This window comes from Echiichthys vipera (assembly GCF_963691815.1).
Source record: "Echiichthys vipera genome assembly, chromosome: 20".
In the NCBI taxonomy this organism is placed as follows: domain Eukaryota; kingdom Metazoa; phylum Chordata; class Actinopteri; order Perciformes; family Trachinidae; genus Echiichthys; species Echiichthys vipera.
Genome location: NC_139845.1, coordinates 25914478 through 25937390, shown reverse-complemented (window position 1 = coordinate 25937390; position 22913 = coordinate 25914478). Strand labels below are relative to the sequence as shown.

Below are 22913 nucleotides of genomic sequence, written 5' to 3'. Positions count from 1 at the left end.
ATGTTGCAAACCTTCTTATTGAACTTTGTTGGAGAACAAACCAAGCCATGTTATTGAATTGACAGCTTTTTGTGTATTGTCCCCTGTGGCCATAATATACAGTCAATACAGTATGTATCCTTCAACCATGGAGGGCCACTAAACCCTCTCCTGCAGAACCAAAGCACCATCTGGACTCAAATTTGTCCAAGCTGTAATTAATTAGCAAAGTGGATTTGCTGGGCCTAATCCCACTGAACTGGCCGTTTGTTTGTGCTGCTCAGAAATTACATATGGCATTTTCAGGGCAGCAGATGCACCTGGTCTTTTATGCAGTCGAGCCAATTCATTTGGCTTTTAGGTATTAGTCATGAAGCTCATTGTCTAGATGCAAACAACAGTTCACCATTAGTGGAAGAAAAATAACGATAAAATAGCTGAGTACAATGCACTCTAATTTACATCCAAGAGAAAACCACAGCATGTTATTTGTTTTAATACTGACCAGGTTATTAATGCATGCTTAGCTAACGTGTTGTAAATGTTAAATCTAACTATAAAGGAATCTCTGCCTGTTTGTCCTTTGCACATCGAGAACCATTTATCTGATCTACTTCATACTTGGCAGGTGTAGTACTGGGGACAAAAGGACATGCATTGATGAACCACACAAATGCAAAGAAACACAGAAGGGCGGTGTTTTTTGTTCATTTTTTCTCCCAAAGCCATAAATTCTCTCCCAACTCTGACTGATATTTTGAGCTTCACCAAGAGTCATAGTTGTGACTTGGAACTTCATAATCTGTATGAAAAAATGTTTTAATTTACAATTTTCTGGTATCTATGTTTTTGGGCTCTTATAGCTCTTATGCCCTGTGTGCAATTTCATTTGGCCCTGCTCGGCAGCCTGGGTTCCATGGATCCGATATTTTCGCCTCAGTGAGGGAACACAGAACGGGGTGGGGCAGCAAGACGATGACACTGCCATGCGACACACCGAAGCTTCTTCTTCCTCATAAAATTTCTGTAGCTCTATATACGTCATCTGGTATAATTGAAACAATTGGCTATGAACAATGTATAGTCGCATTTGATAGACCTTCAAAGCGCCCAATAAACTGCTCTGGGCAATCGTTAACCACGCCTCAAATAATAGAAAATTAATGGGTTTCCCTGACCAGGTTGCGTTAGCCAGGCTACTCTTACAGATGTTAAGCTGACCCCTCATCCAGTTAACAGGGACACTTTGTACTTGCTGTGTGATTCATGACTATTTGGATGCCATGCTCCCAGTGCATTCATGTATGTCGGATTTAATTGTCGAAGCTCCATCAGCTCCGTGCTGCTCTCAAGCAGAAACCTGCTGGGAGGTGGCAACACATCCATCATGGGATGGCATCTGTTCACCTGGCAGCTAGAAAAGCCGCGGCACAAGTACAACAGACAGCCGTCATTGTGTCTAATCACTTGGATAAGGCAGATGGACTGAATTGCAACAATAAATACTATTTCCTATTAACCAGGAGTGCCCCTACTGTGAAATTCTGGGCAGATAATGATGTTTAAAATAAGATAGAGAGCTTCTCGCTCTTCATGATAATATCTACAGTATCTCTGATTCATTTCTAAATTAATCAAATTATCTTTGAAACCTGTTTGAGTAAACACGTGTGTCATAGAATTTTATGCACCACTTTGAATTGTTTAAATAGTAAACTTATTCATGGTTCATGGTTATTCAAGTAGAATAGTCGTTTACAAAAGATTTGATAGCTGCATCCCTAACCCTTTGACCTTTTACGTCATGCCAGCGCCGTGTCCTTGGTGGCTCCTTCTCAGCAGCTGCAGTATCAGTATATGCTAGCAGGCTGTTAACTGAGTCCGGCCGCAAAAAACAACACATAAACATCGGCCCCTGCCATCTTATTTGCCGATAGGCCAATGGCGGTCAATGAGGCAAATATCGGTCGATACCAATGTTCTGCCGATAAAGTGGTACATCCCTATTATTAACTCTAATGTGTCCTAAGCCAAACCCTAAAATGGTGCAAAAAGGGATTGATGTTAGAAAAATAAAACATCCTTCCAGACAAAGGGCAGGGCCTGGCTTCTTAGGGCGCGGTTCTGACGTAATTTTATGTGCGCCTGTTCGGACATAGAAAAAAAGAAGGACGTACCATGCACGGACATTTAAAACAATGGCAGCGAAAGGTTCACATTGGTGTGATGCGGAGGTGGAGTGTTTACTGCAGATTTGGTCAGATGAAAATATTCAAAAACACTCGGACAAGACGCACAAAAAGGCCCAGGTAGTGTGAGTACAAACGGGCCTGGGCCGCGGGTGGAGAGGGAGAGGGTGGGGCAAGTACCCTAAAGCATGGGATATGGTACGGATGGACAGTGTAAGTGTGCCCTTAGAGCGTGATCACACTGTCCTTTTGGCCGCGGCCAAAACCGTTTTTTCAGCTAAAGCCTAGTACCTTTAAGCCATGTGAGTGCACCCGCTCCGCGCTCAACTGCGGCCAGCGGACCGTCCACGGCCCGCTTGAAAGAGGTGGGCTTTAGCGGAGCCGTTTGCACATGTACGAGCACGAGCATGCGCACGTGTGCGAGCACGAGCCCTATGGCAGTAGCGTTATGTCCGCCTGTTCGGACATGTAAATAGAAGGACGGACCATGCGCGGACATTTAACAACAACAACAATGGTGGTGAAAGGTTCACGTTGGTGTGGTGCGGAGGTGGAGTGTTTACTGCAGATTTGGTCGGATGAAAATATTCAAAAACAGTCGACAAGACGCACAAAAACTCTGAGGTCTATGGAAAGATTTGTAAACAAAGCCACACACACGCGATCAATGCGTGTGACGTGTTACGGCGTGATGGCGTATGGACAGCAAGAAGCATTGGCCGAGGCCCTGGCAGTGTGTGTGAGTACAAACGGGGCTGGGGCGCGGGGGGAGAGGGAGGGGGGACAAGTACCCTAAAGTCCGGGTCGTGGTCCGGGAGGACAGTGTGAGCACGCTCTTAGCCTACTGCTTTCCTGCTCTTTTATCAAGAGTAAATGGCAAATGGACTTCTAACTCTAACTTCTATAGAGCCTTTCTAGTCTTCTGACTACTCAAGGTGGTTACACTTGTCACATTCCCCCATTCACACAGACATTCACACAGATGGCAGTGGACACCTACAGACTATCTAATCTAATCTAACCATTCACACCACATTCACACACCCATGCGCAGCACAGGGAGCAATTTGGAACCGCCGATCTCTCCAACGGAGGACAACCCGCTTTATCTCTGAGCCACAGCCGCTCCCAAGAGTTCTGTGTTTTGCAAGGCTTTGTAGTCTTGATTTGATGAATCTTAAAACCATTCATAGTGATGTAAACTCTGTTGCACGCAGGAAACGGAAACAGTTGTGGAAGAAATTAAAAACAAGCGCTTGAGGGAGACTTTCAAACCCAGCTTACTTCCACACCTTAACACACCTGACCAATCCCTGCATCAACTCAATCTTTGGGTTTCTGAAGTTACAAAAACCAAAGGATGAAGAAAGATGTGTCGGATGAGTTTCAGACAATGTTTGATGAAGAAGCACCAAATGTAGACCAGGCATTACATTATTCTGTTGTGAGGGATTTTTATGATCACAGATTTGTCTACTGTCCGCTCAGAATGATAAAATGGTTCTTGAGGCTCAAAACCAACATTAAGTTAGGGTAGGTTTGTGAACATTTTGGATTGCCCCGGGCAAACATTTTATCCTTTTGGGCAATTAGGAGACATCTGCAAGATCACAGACAAAGATACAATCTGCTGCTGCTGGAGAACAAACAGGTACATAATGTTTAGATTTCTTCTTAAGGTTTCGGTAGGGAATTCCATGTCACCAAATCATGGAGTAATGTCCAGAGTGCTGAGGTCACAAATCGGGCTAAATTGAAGCAGGAAGTGAGTTTCAAACAAACGAAAATAGTACATCAATAACTCAATGACCCTTTAATCAATTTTATTGAATGTGTTTATCGACAAGACACGTTATGTGAGGTTTGATGAGCCGTACATCAGCCTTACTGATGCACAGCAGGGCATCTGTGTACCCAACAGGATGTGTGCGTGTATGTGTGTGCGTGCGTGCGTGTATGTCAGGACAGATGGCTTGTGTGAGCTGTCTAATTCTGGCGTTGACAGTAATGGTATGATCTGGATGATATCATGCAGGGACTCAGCAACAGAGCGGGTCAGTGACCTTGAATCTTGTCGGATGGTTTGATGGATGGCAGTCTGAATGACTACAGCCAACAGGTTTGAAACCCAGAGTAAATTATTGATTTATGCTGTAACACATCATGACACATGTATAATCATGATACAGTCAGTCAAGTCTGACTTTACTGTACTGACGCTTCATATGCTAGGGATGTATATTTTACAGATCTGTGACAAGATCTCGTCCAACGATGTTGTGATATTTAAACAATATTTCTTGTCAAATGAGAAAAGTTTTCTTGAGATACAAGTACAGAGCAGCAGCCAGCAAGACAGTGTGCAGTATGAGCATGTGCACAAGAACGTGCACTAGCATTGACCGTGGTCCCAATGTCTATTTATTTACGGACATTTAAAAAGATGCAGCCGAAGTGTTTGAGGTGGTCTGATGCAGTGGTGGTCCGTTTACTGCAGATTTGGACAGATGAAATGTTCAAAAACAGTCTGGCAATGCAGCCGCGGCCCAGATCATTTCAAGTAATGGGAGTACAAACAGGCCTGGGCCACGGGGGACAAGTGAGGGGGGACAATCAACCTAAAGGAGGGGGAACGGTACAGATGAACAGTGTGAGTGTGCCCTTAATATGCGCCTGTTCCCTGCAACAGACTATTAAAAAGATGCTGCCGAAGGTTTCCCGGTGGTCTTATGCAGAGGAGGAATCTTCACTGCAAAATTTTGTCAGATGAGAAAACACGAAAACTCAGAGGGGTCATGACGTTTAAGCAAGAAGCAATGAGGTTGTGGCTCAGATCTTTTGAAGTAATGTAAGTGCAGACCGGGAGGGAGGGGGGACAATCGGGCTTAAAGTGGAACTTCAAGGTTAATTTTTTTTATACTAAATTTAAATTAAGATGTTAATTTTTAATGTTTCAGGAAACATATAGGCAGAAAGGTGAAAGTGGCCGTTTTGAGCAATGCTTCTAAAAACCTCTTTTTTTTCAACATCATACGTCAAACGCGTCATATTACGTAGGAGAAGGAAGTCGTTTAAGCTGTCCACTGTACGATGGTGATTAATGTTATTTGTAAAGGAAGCACAAACTTCAGCCTGTCAAGACCTGAAGTCCGTAGTTTACAAGAAAAGGACCGGAGCTAGCTTTGTGCCTGAGTGTGTTTGTGGGTGGAGAGACAAGGAGACGTTACTTCACTGCTGCATCAGTACCGGAAACACGGCTGTGTAACGTTAGGGCGTTCTCTTAATTTCCCGGTTATAGAATGCATTTCAGAGTAAGATATTGGAGCTGACATACCGGTGCATGTGAGGCAGACAGCTGGTGCACCTCCGTCGGTACAGCTGCTTCATCTGCCCCCGGCCCAGCTGACGCCCCCGGTGGAATAGAATAGAATAAAATTACTTTAATGATCCCAGACTAGGAAATTATTTTGTAACAGCAGTAGCAGTGGGTCAGCAAATAAACACTTTGTACATAACATAAATAGAATCCAATATATACAGTACATAGTGTATATATACAGTGCACAGTGTGTTATAAACAATAAACAATAATAATATATACAACAAAAAATGCAAAATATACTATAACAATAATAATATATACAAAACAAAAAAAAACATTAGAGAGAGCAGAGTTCTCTCTCAGACAGGGGTGAGAGAGTTATTATATACAGTGATGGATTGTGGCAGGAAAGATTTCCTGTATCGGTTGCTACGAGAGCGAAGCTGAAGCAGCCGTTTGGAGAAGGTGCTCCGCTGTCTGACCAGTGTTAATTGGAGAGGGTGGAGAGGATTATCCATGATGGATACAGTTTTTTCAGTGTCTTCCTCTCCACCACAGCCTCCAGAGTGTCCTGTTTGCAGCCAATCACAGAGCCAGCCTTCCTGATCAGTTTGTTGAGTCTGTTGGTGTCGCTGGCTCCAATGCTGCTTCCCCAACAAACCACAGCAAGGAAAAGTACACTGGCCACCACAGACTGATAAAAGATCTCCAACATCTTGCTGCACACGTTGAAGGATCTCAGCTTCCTCAGGAAGTAAAGTCTGCTCATCCCCTTCTTGTGAACAGCTTCAGTGTTAGATCTCCAGTCCAGTCTGTGGTTGATGGTAACACCCAGGTACTTGTAATCCTCCACCACCTCCACATCCTTTCCCAGAATGAGGTTGGAAAGCCGTCATCCTCTTCTTCCTGAAATCCATCACCATCTCTCTGGTCTTGCTGATGTTCAGCCGCAGGTGATTCTGTCCAGTCCACTTCACAAAGTTGTGTACCAGTGCCCTGTACTCCTCCTCCTGTCCCTCACTTATACACCTAACAACAGCAGAGTCGTCAGAAAACTTTTGCAGGTGACACGACTCAGTGTTGTACTGAAAGTCACTGGTGCATAAGGTGAACAGAAAAGGAGACAGTCCATTCCCCTGTGGAGCTCCTGTATTGCTAACCACCACATCAGACAGAACACTGCCCATATGGACAAACTGACAGCTGATCATGTGTCATCCACTCCCATCACCTGCAGCTTCTCCCCCAGTAGCAGTGGCTGAATGGTGTTAAAAGCACTAGAGAAATCAAAGAATGTGATTCTCACGGTACCTCCTCAACCATCCAGGTGTGAATGGGCTCGTTGCAGCAGGTAGATGACAGCATCATCAACTCCCAAGTGGGGCTGGTAAGCAAATTGCAGAGGGTCTAGCAGGGCTCTCACCTGCAGCCTCAGGTTGACCAAAACCAGTCTCTCCAGCACCTTCATGACGTAAGATGTGAGGGCCACTGGTCGATAGTCATTGAGGTCTGATGGTGCCGACTTCTTTGGAACGGGAATCAGGCAGGAAGTCTTCCAAAGCACTGGTATTCTCTCCTGACCAAGGCTCAGGTTGTAGAGGTGTTGTAGGACAGGAGACAGCTGGCTGGCACATGTCTTCAGGATCCTGGGGCTGATACCGTCAGGGCCTTCAGCCTTATGCTGGTGGGGTCTCTCCAGCTGTCTCCTAAACTGGCCTGCAGTCACAGTCATGCGAGGGAGGCTGCTGGTGTCTTCAGTGGAGGACGAGGAGGTGTAGGAGGAGGTGGAGGAGGAAGAGGAAAGGTGCTGCACAGGAGAGCTCACAGCAGGGGATTTAGGGTGGAGGGGAGGAAGCATTTCGGGCAATGAGGGTGTGTGGGGTTCTGGAGGTGTCATGGAGATGACAGCAGACTGTGAGCTGAACCTATTGAAGAATCTGTTCAGCTCGTTTGCCCTCTCCAGGCTGCCTGATGACTGTCTGCCGCTCACCTTACACCCAGTGATCTGCTTCATACCAGTCCACAAATTCCTCACAACTTCCTCCTGTAGACGTCTTTACAAGTCCTGAGAAGATCCCTGAGTTCATGCTGCACTCTCTTCAGTTCTTCCCTGTCTCCAGACCTGAACACCCTCTTCTTCTTGTTAAGAAGGGCTTTCAGGTCATTGGTGATCCACAGCTTATTATTAGGGAAGCGGCTCACAGTCCGGGTTGGCATAGTGGTGTATTCACAGAACCTAATGTATTCTGTGATGCAGTCGGTCATGCTGTCCAGATCCTCTCCATGTGGCTCAACAAGTGCATCCCAGTCTGTCGACTCAAAGCAGTCCTGTAGTGCGTCAGCAGCCTCCTGAGTCCACCTCCTCACGTACATACTTAGGGGTCAGCAGAACCAGGTTGTGGTCAGATCTTCCAAGAGGGGGAGGGCTGTGGGGCTGTATGCATCCTTAGCATTTGCATACAAAAGATCCAGTGTGTTACAGTCTCTGGTGGGGCAGTCAACACACTGGTGAAATGTTGGGAGGGTTTTATCCAGTGAGACGTGATTAAAATCCCCAGTGATGACAATAAATGCATTAGGATGCTGCGTCTGTATCTGGGCAAAAGCAGAGTGGATGGCGTCACAGGCCAGCGCTTCATCAGCTGAAGGAGGAACGTACACACCGATAATGATGGCAGACGTGAATTCCCGGGGCAAATAATAAGGCCTCATCCCCACAGTCAACAGTTCAATGTCCGGGGTACATAGACGTTTCTTCACGCGAACGTGTCCGGGATTACACCACCTCTCACTCACGTATAATGCAATCCCTCCTCCTTTTTTCTTTCCGCTGCTTGTCACTTCCCTGTCCGCCCGAACAGTGCTGAAGCCGGGTATCGCCACGCCGTGGTCCGGGATGTGTGGGTGAAGCCATGTCTCCGTGAAACACAACACACTGCACTCACGATATTCCCTCTGAGCCTTTATCAGCGCGGCGAGCTTGTCCGTCTTGGTCCCCACAGACCTCACGTTTACCATGACGATCGCCAGTATAGCCGGTCTGTGTCTCCTCTTCACCCTCTTCATCCTCCGTTTCACTCCAGCTCTGCAGCCACGGCGTCTCCTCCGCAGCTCCTTCAGGACCTCAGGTCTGGCTCCGGGCAGCAGTACAGGTTCACACAGCACAATCAGCTGGTCGCGTGTGTAAACAATGCGCTCAGTGATGCGCTCCTGACCCTCCGTTGCTAGGGTTAGCAAAAACATCACAAAAACATCACAAAAGGTTCCGTAAAAGTTCAAAAAAAGAAAAAAAAAGAGAAAGGTGTTCATCCTCTTCCAGTCTCCGGAGAAAAGTCGCCAAAAGTTGAGCAAAAACCAGAACACAAACACAACAAAAACTTTTAAAAAACCTAAAAACCCACGGGAGCTGCTGTTACAGGCTGCCACCTAGTACAGCGCCATAGCAACAGTTTGGCAGGGAAGGGATGGTCATTATCATGGAGACTCAGCTGGACTAAAACATGAACCGAGGAGTGGTTAGTACTCTTGCTGTACAGCAGCCGTGGAACACATCGACTCATAAGCTAATGTTACTGTTAGCCTTCATTAGCAGTTAGCATCATTGCTAACGTTATTATCCTGAAGTGTAGTTACAGAGCGTTAGCTCGTGATTATATTTTCACAGCTAATGTATTTATAATATATGGTTGTAACGGACTGTTACTGTCTGTAGGTCCAGTGCTCACAGACTCAGTCAAAACGGAGATATCAGGTGAATAATGTCAACAGCAATGTTGGTGTGTTGACGTCAGTTTCTAAGTTTAATGGAGAGTCAGTAATGTTAATGTAGGGACAGCTGCACCTAAAGTTACAGAGCTACAGTGTTTTAGTGTTGTAGATTCAGAACAAAACATGTGCATTTACTCTGCTATCTAGCATGAACTGTTGACTGTACATCTCATCTCATCTGATCTTCAACCGCTTATCCGGGGGTCAGATCGCGGGGGCAGCAGCTTTAGCAGGGGACCCTAAACTTCCCTTTCCCAGGCCACATTAACCAGCTCAAAAATGGGGGATCCCGAGGCGTTCCCAGGCCATATAATCTCTCCACCTAGTCCTGGGTCTTCCCTGTGACCTCCTCCCAGCTGGACGTGCCTGGAACACCTCCCTAGGAAGGTGCCCAGGGGGCATACTTACTAGATGCCTGAACGACCTCAACTGGCTCCTTTCAACGCAAAGGAGCAGTGGCTCTAATCCGAGTTCCTCACGGATGGCTGAACTTCTCACCCTGTCTCTAAGGGAGACTCCAGCCACCGTGCTGAGAAAACCCATTTCGGCCGCTTGTACCCGCGACCTCGTTCTTTCGGTCATGACCCAGCTTTCATGACTATAGGTGAGGGTAGGAACAAAGATTGACGAGTAGGTCGAGAGCTTTTCCTTCCGACTCAGCTCTTTTCGTCACAACGGTGCGGTAGAGCAACTGCAACACCGCCCCCGCTGCTCCAATTCTTCGGCCAAACTCCCGGTCTATCGTCCCCTCACACGTGAACATGATCCCGAGTTACTTGAACTCCTTCACTTGGGGTAAGGACTCATTCCCTACCTGAAGAAAGCAATCCACCAGTTTCCTGCTGAGAGCCATGGCCTCAGATTTAGAGGTGCTGATCCTCATCCCAGCCGTTTCACACTCGGCTGCGAACCGATCCAGTGAGTGAAGGTCACTGACCGACGATGCCATCAGGACCCCGTCATCTGCAAAAAGCAGAGACGAGATCCTTAGCCCACCGAACTGCAACCCCTCCCCACCACGACTACGCCTTGATATCCTGTCCACTCCTGGCGGAGGCCAACCCCCACCAGGAACAAATCCGACTTACTGCCGAGACACAGCTCTAGCTTTGGGTGTACAGAGATTGGATGGCCCACAGAAGTGACCCCCTCAACCCATACTACCGTAGCACCTCCCGCAGTATCTCCCTGGGATGGCAAAGCACATGTAGACTGGACGGACATACTCCCCCCTCCAGGATCCTTGCGAGAGTGAAGAGCTGGTCCGTTGTTCCACGTCCAGGGCGGAATCCGCATTGTTCCTCTTCAATCTGAGGTTCGACTTTAGGACGAACCCTCCTTTCCAGCACCTTGGAGTAGACTTTACCAGGGAGGCTGAGTAGTGTGATACCCCTGTAATTGGCACACACCCTGGTCCCCCTTTTTAAATAGGGGAACCACCACCCCGGTCTGCCACTCCCGCCGGTGTCCACCACGGTGTTCAAGGGTTACCACCCCTTGAGGCACCTAAGACCTTGAGGCCACAGCTCACCGCTGCAGCTTCAGCAATGGAAGCTTTGAACATTGCCCACTACGGTTCAATGCCCCCAACCTCCACAGGGATGCCAGAAAAGCTCCGCTGGAGGTGTAAGTTAAAAATCTCTCAGACAGGGGCCTCCTCCAGACCTTCCCAGTTCACCCGCACCACTCGTTTGGGCTTACCTGGTCTGGCCAGAATCTTCCCCCATCCTCTGACCCAACTCATCACCAGATGGTGATCAGTTGACAGCTCTGCCCCTCTCTTCACTCAAGTGTCCAAAACATACGGCCTCACATCAGATGATATAATCACAAAATCGATCATCGACCTTTGGCCTAGGGTGCTCTGGTACCACGTACACTTATGAGCATTCTTATGTTCGACATGGTGTTGGTTATAGACAATCTGTGACTAGCACAGAAGTCTAATAACATACGACCGCTCGGATTTAGATCAGGGAGGCCGTTCCTCCCAATCACGCCTCTCCAGGTGTCTCCATCATTACCCACATCGGCGTTGAAGTCTCCCAGCAGAACTATGGAGTCCCCTACTGGAACCCGCAGGCATAAGGAGGCGACCCTCTCGTCCACCGGGGTGAACTCCAACACCGCGGTGCTCAGGTTTGTGCGTATCCCCACACTCGCCCCAGCACCTTACACCCTGGGCAACTCCAGAGAAGAATAGGGTCCAACCCCTATCAAGGAGTACGGTTCCAGAACCGAGACCGTGTGTGTGGGTAAGCCCCACCAGATCTAACTGGTAGCGCTCCACCTCCCGCACAAGCTTGGCGCCTTCCCTGACAGAGAGGTGACATTCCACGTCCCCAGAGCCAGCCTCTGCTGCCCGTGTCTGGTCCGTCGAGGACCCTCATCTTCACTGCTACCCGTGCAGCAGCGCAACTGACTCCAGCAGTTCCTCCTGCGAGTGGTGGGCCCACAGGATGGAGAGGAGGGAGGTGCCAGGTCACTTTTTCGGGCCGTGCCCAGCCAGGCTTTGTGGCAAAAACACGGCGACCAGGCACTCACCGGCAAGCCCTCCGTCTGGGCCTGGCCCCGGGCTTCCTCCGGGCAGGGTCTCTCTTCCTCGTTTGGGCATAGAGTCTTTGTGAACCATTCTTAGTCCGGCCCCTAAGGGGACCAGTCTGCCATGGGAGACCCTACCAGGAGCACTAGGCTCCAGAGAACACAGCCCTCAGGTTCACAGTGACACACAAACCTCTCCACCACGATAAGGTGATGGTTCCCGGAGAGGGTTGACTGTACATGTTCTATAACAAACAGATATATCCACTCCAATGACATGATGCTGTGTAAAATAACACCACTGAGTATAATGCAGTCAGAGAACTCTACTAGTCCCTATGTGATAATAGAATATAATAATCTCAATAACATATAATGTTATGAACTTATCTCAGCTAAAACTGGACCTTTAAACACCTTAAATATGATTCAACTGCATAAAAACATAAAAGTTGAATCATCTCTAAAACAGTTTGAACAAACACATTATAAACTTAATTTCCATATGTTTAGTCTTGCTTGTGTTCATGTTTATATTTATGTAGGCACTGTCAAATCAAGTCAAATTCCTAGCAATGAAAATTGTCTGGCAATAAACCTGATTCTGATTCTGATGAATATAGAATTCATTGCAGGGCTCATGGGTTAGAATATATTATTTTTTATTTATTGTCAGTGGTTATGCAACAGTTTTATTCAGAGTGGTAGTGATCCCCTAATCTACACAACACAAGAAAAGGTGTTTTTTGGCAAGTTTTCTACATACTAGATTTTATTTTATACTATTATTGGCTTTACTTCTGGGTTTCTCCATAAATGATCACATTGTGAACTGCATAAACTGCTTTTACTCCAGGCGCTGAATCACTGAATGTGATCTAAAAGCGAGTGTTTGCTTCCTCAGCATTCACATCGGCCCTAACAGAGTCACAGAGAGAGGACGACATCACATCATCATCATCTCATCAAAGACTGCTGTAGCAGAGAGCCGTGCTGCCTGCCCTTTCCTTCCACATCCTGCAAAACCTCACCGGAGACGGTTGGACAGCCTGTCTCTCACACAACATTCACAGTTTAACACAAAGTTTACTGGTTAAGATTATTATTAGTCAAGACAAAGACAGATCAAGGTCTACAATTCATATGAATCAAAGGAATGAATACATGTTTTCTAAACATTGCAAGATGTTTGTTTTTACCTTTATCACTATTCACTTTTGTGATTTTGAACTAGAACTCAATTAAAACATGTTCAAAATAAAATAGCTAGTGTAGGATCGTTTTAGTGAGTACTTTCTAGCTTTAAATGGAAACATGTTTTTTCCTTTTGACCATTTGGTCCATTCACATTTATATCTTAAAAAGATCAATTATTGTGTTTTGAGTTTTGCTGGTGGAGTTAACTCTTAGTTTTCATTTGTGTTGCAGAATGTTTCTTATGGTTTTAATTGCAGTTCCTGAATATCAAAATACATTAATAGTTTGTATATTAAGGGATGTTGGTAAATAGTTTTGTAACTTCTCTATTCAGACCTAACCATTAATGCAGTAACCGATCTTAATCGCATAAACTGTTTTACAGTAAGCCACTTTGTGATTCATTTTCTAGATTGTCACCCAAATGTGAGATTTCATAATCTAAATTCCTCCTCTATCAGGAAACTGTCTCCTGATGATGGACACTTGTGAAGGTAAGGGCTTGACAGGGACACAGTATCTGCAGTTAATGATATTAACATCAGGAGTAGATATACAGTAGGTACTGATTTCAGTTTTAATAGTCTCCAAATTACATTTTTTTTTTATAGGATACCATTTTTTACATTGTACTATTTATCTATTTAGCTGCAGGATTTGCAAGTTCAAAGAGATACTAACTCTACCTTACATATAAAACATCAGTTTCTGGGTTTTAAAAGCTGCTGGACTCATTAAACTTGGTCTTGAACATGTGGAAAATGAAGAAAGTAAATAGAGTAATAAATGATTTTTCTCAGTCTGTGCTCTCCTGTGGTTTGTTACAGCACATAAACTTAGTGTGGAGTAATATAATTCCAGATATGATTGATAACATATGCACATTCGTTTCTGTTAGTGGTAAGTATTAATACCCGTGCCTAACTTTACAGTGTTGTTCACTTCTCACACAACTCCTGTTTCTGACTGATCTCAGATATTTTTCAGTTATTTTCCCTGTCTCGTGGAACCTTTCAGGATCAAACTTATAAGACTGTGATCCGTGATATGCCTATGAATATACATTGTCAGCCCCTTTAGTGTAAAAAAAACAACTAAAATAAGCATTGTGATCCATGTAAAATATCTTTACAAAAACGACTCCAGATGTTGATATAGTGATTATTTATGTATATTTTTTCAAACATTTAGTTTCTACATCATTTTCCTACACATTGATTAACATGACACAGACATCATGTATGTGGTCCCTGTAATAAGCGTTAGTTAATAGGTAATAAGGGCCTTATCAGTACTATCACAGAACGGGGAGGGACGGCATTGGACAGGCTTGGTTTTACAGACCATAAAGAGTTTGTTTGCCACACAACTAAAAAGAAGCATTCTGCAATTTGCTAATATGGCAAAGCGTCTTTAACGGAGACAGGAGGGACCACATTCACTTTCATCAGACACCTGGATCAAAAACACTGGGAAAGGTAATTCACCAACTAGCGCTGATACTTGGTTAACAGTGACCACGCGTGGTGACACACATAGACATATGAAATTTGGTAGGCAGATGTAAAGTATGGAGACTTATTAAAAAAAAGCCTCTTGGAGCCATACCCTAAATCCAACAGGAAGTCGGCCATTTTGGATTTACTGCTTCAACCCAAGTGACTTCAAATCTAGTAGGTTGCAGACCTTTTGTGATGCTAAATTGCAAAGCTTTTGAGGATTCATGTAATGCCCTCAATGTGGCATGGTAGTGAATTTTGAAACTTGAAAAAGGAAGTGGTCGTAGCTCAACTTTACATTGTACATTGAATACAGAGTGGTATAGTCCGGTGTTCACCACTGTCCTGAAAAACATTTTGAAGCGTCCCGAATCCTCCAAAATTTTTCCAAAAATCTTTTTTACATTTTAAGTTGTTACTTACTGATAATATGGATAACTGGTGGATAATTTGCTTTTACCACCATAACCAGAAAAGTCGAGTATGATAGCCAACAATCTCTGTGTGGTGAGTTTAGTGTGTCATTACCCTGTTTTAACAATATAATAGTGTACAACTGCTTACGTTAGCTAGCTAGCTAGCAGACAATGCTAATCTGCTTACCAGTGACTACTAGAGTCTAGATAATAAGATGAGAGTGAAGTAATATCTTAACATAATAATATCTGAGGTTGTGTTAACATGTCTTAATGTGTGGGAGGCATCAGTAGTTATTTAAAATTAAAATTCCCACAGTTTCCTAGCTTAAAGTGGCATTGTTAGCCACTAAAAGCTTTCTGCCCGTTGCCAAGACTTGCGGTGGGAATTTTGTAGTTAACGTTACTGGCCTAACGTTACCTCAGGCTCTGGGGGGCTGGGCTCTGTGCTGGGTGCACTCAGACTGCCCCTCTTTTGGTTTCAGCCAGCACAGCCGAGCACCACAGCACAGTGACAGCAGTGAGTAATACAGTACGGTGGCAGTTGCGTATTGTCGTCTCAGCTCAAGCAGTGAGCAGAGCAAGAGTAGCGCTTGTGTCTCACTGAACAACACAAACGCAAGCTCAGTCCTTTTTCCATTTTTTCCACCGACCGCAAACCTGTTCAGGTCTGCTCTGTGTCCCCAGAGTCAGGACCAAACATGGGACAGGTCTGCTCTGTGTCCCCAGAGTCAGGACTAAACATGGGACAGGTCTGCAAGTTCATTTATATACAGGTTGAATAGTGTGGGACTTAAACAGCATCCTTGCTTTACTCCGCGTCCTTGACTAAGATATTCTGTTCTTTGGTTGTTCACAGCACACTGGTTGTGTTTGTACATATATTTAATAAGATCATACACCTTACCACCTAGTCCACTTTGAAGGATTTTAAAGAAAAGTCCTGGGTGCCAAATGGAATCAAAGGCTTTCTTAAAATTGATTAAACAAGCAAATATTTTACCTACTTTTTTTTTTGAATAACGGCTAGTATCCTGGAATTCAGTATACTACAGAATAGTTTTCCAAGGTTGCTGCTGACACAAATCCCTCTGTAGTTATTAGGGTCTAATTTGTTTCCATTTTTATAGATCGGTGTGATCAGCCCCTGGTTCCAGATATCAGGAAAGCAGCTGGCAGTCAGCACCATGTTGACAGTTTAATAAATGCAGTCTGTAACTCAGGAGGGCTTTTTTTCAGCATTTCATTTTTTATGTAATCTGTGCCAAAAGCTTTTTTTGATTTAAGAGTTTTCAGTTCGTCTGTTAACTCTTTTTGCGTAATTGGATAATCTAATGGATTTTGGTTATTCTTGATGGCTGATTCAAGATTGTCTAACTTTGTCTTAATTTCCATTTGGTTGAGGTTCAGATCTTCAGGTGGGATACTTTTATAGAGCTCATTAAAATAGTTTTTCCAAATGTCTCCTTATATTGCTAATTGTTATGGTTTTGTAGTTTCCAAACTGTTCAACATGTTCCAGAAGTGACCCTGGTCTACCGCGTTTCCAATTCCCTCAAGTGTTTCATTGGTGTGGCGGAATTTCTTTCGGCTTATGGTCTGTTGTGTCATGTTGGTGTCTGTTTTTGGTTTGATAGTTGTCTTAATTATTTTCTTATTTCTTTACATTCAATATCAAACCACTTTTTTTCCAGCGGTTTTTTGTTAAGTGTTGAACTGCAGGCCGATCTACTTGCAGGCCAGTCTCCTTGCTCTACATGTACTTTCCAAGGGTCTGGTTCTCAGACTCAAGTGATGGCCGAAGTCGTTCACGTTGACTAGACTTACTGTGTGCCTGGCAGGTTAATAAGTGATAACATCACTTTAATTCGGCATGTTTTGGACATCTCTAGCTCATTGGGCATAGTCTGGTCTTATTTCCATAGATGAGGAAAAAGGCTTTTGACCGGGTTGAACCCCGATTAACTATGGAAGATGCTTGCTGCGTTTGGGTTCAGCCCAGGTTTTATCACTAGGATCCAGGTTTTGTATCGTGACGTTGCGATTATATTGAAAATAAATGGTGGTCTGGCTGCGCCTTTTGCTGTTTAAAGAGGAGTAGGGCAAAGATGCTTACTGTCAGGCATGCTGTCCTCTCTAGCCATTGAGCCCCTGCTGCAAAAACTGAGAAAGGAACTATCAGGGGTGGGTTTTCCTGGGTGTCCTGCAGCTGTAAAGCTGTCAGAGGGAAATGTACAGTTTTAGGGGGAAATGTAGAGTTTTTTAATAAACTGTCATCATCCAAGGTCAACTGGAACAAAAGGGAGGTTTTTACAACCAAAAAGGATTCTATGAACGGGCTGGTTTTACTTGGAGGTTTAAGTTGGTACCTTGAGGTGTTTTTAGGGATGAACTGTGTACAAAAAGAAACTATTCATTCATAGCTTTATCCATTCACTAATGCATTCCTTGTTAGATTGTCTTTCCTGAAATGGTCATTAGAGGTATGGTAGTTTATATATATAAAAAAATGAGTGGAAAGCCAAAATGTCCAGTGTCAAAGCATTTGTTTATTGTAACCCAAGTGAAGCCATTTAAAAGTTGGCAACAGCAGTATTTGGCGGTGTGCTGGGAGAATTTACACCAGGGAAAAAAGTGTGATAAGCCAAACAATGATCCAGACATGATGAGATGGAAGCATGGATAACTGTTTTCTCATTTGAGAAAGTGAGGCAAGGCTTAACACTGGTTTTAGCCCTGAGCTGAAGATAATTAGTTTTCAAAGCCAAGCTTATATATTTAGGATATTTGAGGGAGAAGATGAAAAACAAATTTCTGGCATGTGTGTTCTAACAGCTGCTCACTCACCTATCGGTTCGTTCCACTTCCGCGCGGGGGGTTCTGAGGTCAAGAATAAAGTTTCATGCTCAACCCTTTGGGTAGATTTTGAGCCCCTGTTGAAGTTCCACCTTTGGCTGAGTTTGATTTGGTTTAGGCAACTAAGAAGACATAGTTCTTGTAAGGGAAAGATGGTCATTGTTAAAAGAAAACAACACTGACTACAGGACAAATATCCTGTATCTCTGGTACAGTCAGTTAGACCTCTTGGTTGCCCCACTGTTCAGCTTGAACCCCTCACTAAGGTTTTCACTTTCTGGTTGAAACAATATTGGAATGTCATCCATAATGAATTGAATTGAATTGTCCAATCCCTTAAAGTGCAGAAATAATTTAACATTAAAAGCATCAAAAAGAATAGGCTAGAGCTTTAATAAGTTTGGGGATAATGTAAATGAAATGATGTGAGAGGAGATCAGACCTCAGCGTCTCTCCTAGGCTCCGTTTTCAGCATACAAAATCTATCCCGTGACAGAAGACTTTGACCAATCACAGAGCAGCAGAGAGAGTGAGCCCTGTGATTGGCTGCTCTACTACTCTTCGGTGGAAACCCACTCTGCAGCAATGACCGGACGGGAAAAATTGTAATATTACGGTTGGAAACACCAGCGTTCAGTACAAAACAATCTAAGAAGAGAAAGACTGATTCATCAAAAAGGGAGTCTAAAAGAGAGTCTGATAACAAACGCAATAAAACGCGCATCAATATCGGCATTGAGTTTCAAAGATGGAGAGAAGTTCAGGGTAACATTGGTTTGAACTTGTACTCGGAGCTCGCTGTTCTTCTCTTGGACAGGTAAACTTCTAAATGATTTTCCCTCTAACAACTCCAGTTGCTGTGATGGGGTTAGGTTGTATGGGCTGAGTTACCATGGAAACAGGCTGGTCATAGTGGCTACCTATAATTGCTAATACGTAAGCCTCCTGCAAACTGTAGCCAAAGGCTGCTGCTAATACATGCACTCAGTTTTATGTTGCTACATCAGAGTCCTGAATAAAACTATTCCACCTCAAACATCTTCTCATACCTACAAGTTTGACAAGAGTGAGAGTAAATTCCCTTCTATCATTTTAACAATCGCACTCATAATCGGGACGATTGAAATGAGTGAGGCCTAAGCATACTGATACAGGTGAACATATCCATGTATGAAGCGTGTGCACCAGATGCCCATGCTTGGGTCAGAGCTGAGGAGATAAGACCCGTATAGACTCAACAATCACCTTTTTTCTAGGTTTCCTGCCTACTGAGCCTTAAATCAAGCAAATCAATTTAACAGTAATGCAAGCAGGAATGTCCAATATTTGGAGCAATGGTTGGTTATAAACAGGTAGGCTATATAAATACATTGTCTACACTGGCTATTTCAATGTGTCGGATATGTATTCAGGTTCCATTCTCAGCCCTCGTCCAAAGAATGTGGACAGGTTGGCCATACTTTGAAGACCTGTAGTGTATTCCTCTGTTGAAAAGAGCTTATTCTCTCTGCAGGTTTGCTCTATGGGGCAGCTCATTTATTCACAGCACTGAAGACCCCAGAGACTCGCCATCTCTCTCACACTGTCAGACGGATTAACACAAGTGAAGATGGAGACAGAGCCAAGAAAACAGGTTAGAGAGGGAGAGAGAAGGAATTGTGAAAGGGAAAGACAGAGGCAGTGGAGGCACATTGTTCCTGTCACACACATTCAGCCCTCACCTACAGCTGACGCTCCCTGCAACCAGGTCATTTCACAACCTATAACACTCCCAGACACTACTCCCCACCACCAGCAATGTACTGCCAAATCCGATAATTACTTTGCAGACTTTAGTAGCTATTGTACTATGGGAGCGTATTCACATATACAGTCTCCAGTGACTGTGACCCCGCGTCAAAATTGTCAATTTAATCATAATTAACAAAGGCCCTACTGCAGCAACTTTCAATCCTGAGAGTCAAATTCATTAAAATGTCTCAAAGAACTCCTGGACTACACTCTCTGTCCGAAGTAATCAACTTTGGCCAGGCCTCAGTAATTCATTAATACAGCACCTCCAGAAGTCAAAGAGGAGGGAAGGGTGACTTTGTCCCCAGGATGTTTGCTAGGATATTTACTTCCCACTTTCTGGGAAAGAACAGCAATATTTATGTTTATCCCATATACATTTGGTAATTCCAACTGCTTAAAGTGTATTATTTTTATTGAAGATATTGATCACAGTGTTAGTTCTCATGTGGATCATATTAGTGGTAGAGGAAGAATATGAAAGATTCTTATTGGAATCCACTTCATGTTATAGTTTAAGACATGAACATGGAGAGAATAAGTAAAAAGTCAAATGCTCTGATGTCAAGTTTGGTCCTTTTAGATCCACCTGATCCAATGTGTTAGAGAATAATTTAATTTCCTGTGTTATGAAGTGGAGAGTGGAGAGCTATAATTACAGGTCTTTCTGTTAGATTACTGCTGTGGTTGGTTATCTTCCCTAAACTCTCTGAGGAACATGCCAACGCCATGATTTCTCTTGGCGTCTTCAATCTCACTCTCTGGCAGGTTGCAGACACAGCTGGGGTGGGGTGGGGGGGGGTGGTATATTCAATCTCACTCTCTGGCAGGTTGCAGACACAGCTGGGGTGGGGTGGGGGGGTGGTATACCTTTTCAGTTTGAAAATATCAACGCCTTATAACACAGAGAAGAAGACGAAGAGTGACAGGGTCACCTCCTCTGAACGAGGGGCATGTCTAATCAATGTTTCCTTTCTGATCAGTCCATAAGAATGACTGTCTGACTCCAGTCTTTGCTTCAGACTTTTCACCCCCTGGTCTTTGGTGGAGAAAGAGGCACTAAGTGAAGACTGATGAGAAGGTCACTGGGACGCCACTGCTCTCTCTGCAGAGCATCCACCACCGCAGGGTCCACAGCAGAGCCGCCTCAATCCTCAAAGACCACACCCACCCCCAGCAAGGACTCGTCACACTTTTACCTTCAGGCTGGAGGTACACAAGTGTCAAATGCAGGACCACCAGACTAAATAACTCTCTTTCCCACAGCCATCAGACTCCCTGATAGGAGTGTAATCATCATCATCATCATCATCATCATCATCATCATAGAATACATTCCATTCTATAACTGCACAGTTTGCACCTGTACAATTATTTAGGCGGCTGCATATAGGAAAAAAAACACCTAACCCTAAAACAATTCTAACAAAAGATTTCTCAGCTCTTTTTGTAGTATTAGGTGTCCTTAATAACATACTTAAAGTTTACCAAAGTTAGACCACTGGAAAGGTGTAATTTTCAAGATGGCGTCCAAGTTGGGCAGGAAGTCCTGAAAATAGCCTAACTTCTCATTATCTGATCTAGTAAAGTAATCCTAGTGTCTAACCCCGTGTTTGGGGTGTCTTGGTCGATGGGTCCATTGGACTTGTCTAAATTGCTCTGGCATGATTTCATGGCCAAAACATGCATTTCATCGTATAGAGAAACTTGTTTCTTAACCCTGCCCATGACGATAAACACACTGAATCTTTGAGCGGAAAATATCCATGGCCTGTTAGTGCGTTTTCAAAGTGTGTAAGAGATCTGTGCTCACCTTGAAAGCTCCCTACTGACAGGTAAAGCCAGGTGAGTGCTGGGATGAAGAGCAGGGCGAGAGAGGCTGCCAGGAATTTCCTGCGCCCACGACACATTCCCAGCATCCTCTGGACTGAAGCGAAAAGAAAGAGAGTGACCTCTAGGTGGGGAGCAGCTGTTGTCCAGGCTGATTCATGGTACTGGAGGAGAGCGGAGAGAAGGGAAAACTATGTTAGAGAAGGTGCAGACAGGGGCGGAGCGGCCATCGGGACAACCGGGAGATTTCCTGGTCAGTCAGTGGCCAATAAGCTCAAGCGAACCGACCAGCAGACTGCCCTGCACAGCCGTGTGATGTTCATGACCGGCCCATTGAGTTAAAACTCTTCAGAATCAAGCACGTTCCTGTGAAAATCTCAGGAATCTCCATAAACTGTAGATACAGAGAGTCCAAACACTAAATATAACACTTGTTGTGTCTCTACATCTTACTCATGTATGCTACATTTTCAAACTCACTCTCATTAATCCAGCCTACTGATTTTTGTTTAGCCTCCTATCTTGATCTAATTCTTTTTATTCAGACGTTACATAACTTTCATGACCACAAATATAAAATGGCCAACGACTGAGTTTGTTTTTTTGTTCATAAATTAATGTAGAATGATCGGAGCAAAGCCTCAAGGGAAATGGGAACTGCGTATCGCTCTGCGTTTATCCAATGAACGAATGGGGATGAATGACCGGCTGTCACACAGAGAGAAAGGGGCAAGGCTGAAGTATTGGATTTTCTTACAGTGGAAAAGGAATCGGATGTGCTTGTTTGATTTGCTCAGTTACACCTGATGGAGGGCAAGAAGAGAAAGGAGAAAGGAGGGGCTGAAAAGGCTAGAATGAAGAAGAAGCAGATGCTGGAGGAGAGTGCATCAAAATGGTCAAAAATCAGGGATCTATTCCGAAAAAAACAGGCGTCAACTAGTGCTGCAGGTGATCGGACAGGAAAACGGTTAGCTCAAGCTTTGACATTGTTGAGAATTAGCAAAACATTTGAGCTGAGTTCTTCATAGTTCCTCCTCAGTGGGACGGTGTCGTCATATAAAGGTCTGCACCACACACAGACAACTTATGCACGTCTTTAAAGTCTACATCGTCGAAACAGAGCAGCTAACGTTGGTAGCAGAACAACAAGTCAGAGACTAAATAAATAAATAAATAAATATTTAAAAAATATAAACAGAAGAGACAGCAAATAAATAGATAAAATACAAATAGAAGAGGCAGAACACACAGCACAATACATTACATAGTCAGAAGGACACCAAACCCAGTAAGCATATAACAATGGGATAAAAAGTAATGTTCAATTAGTTCTAGTCCAGTTAGTGGTCGCACTTTTGATTGGACTTGAGCCATTGTTTCAGTTGTCCTTAAAAAGAATATTATGTGAGGTCGGGCGTTCCCTTATTGTAATTGGTAAATGGACTGCGCAGCACAGGGAGCAATTCGGGGTTCAGTGTCTTGCCCAAGGACACTTCGACATGTGGACCGGGGAGCTGGGGATCGA

At 44.3% G+C, this 22913-nt stretch overlaps 1 protein-coding gene across 1 annotated transcript in view; it reads right to left on the bottom strand.

The window, feature by feature from the left end:
- The window catches only part of large1 (LARGE xylosyl- and glucuronyltransferase 1), a gene marked incomplete at its 5' end in the record, with an annotated part of 131241 nt that extends 109764 nt beyond the window's left edge, over positions 1 to 21477 (bottom strand). The window contains one exon of the mRNA XM_083934899.1: positions 21372 to 21477. Within this exon, the coding sequence (XP_083791025.1) occupies positions 21372 to 21477 (106 nt within the window). The remainder of the gene's footprint in view (positions 1 to 21371) is intronic.
- Between the last annotated feature and the right edge of the window lie 1436 nt (positions 21478 to 22913).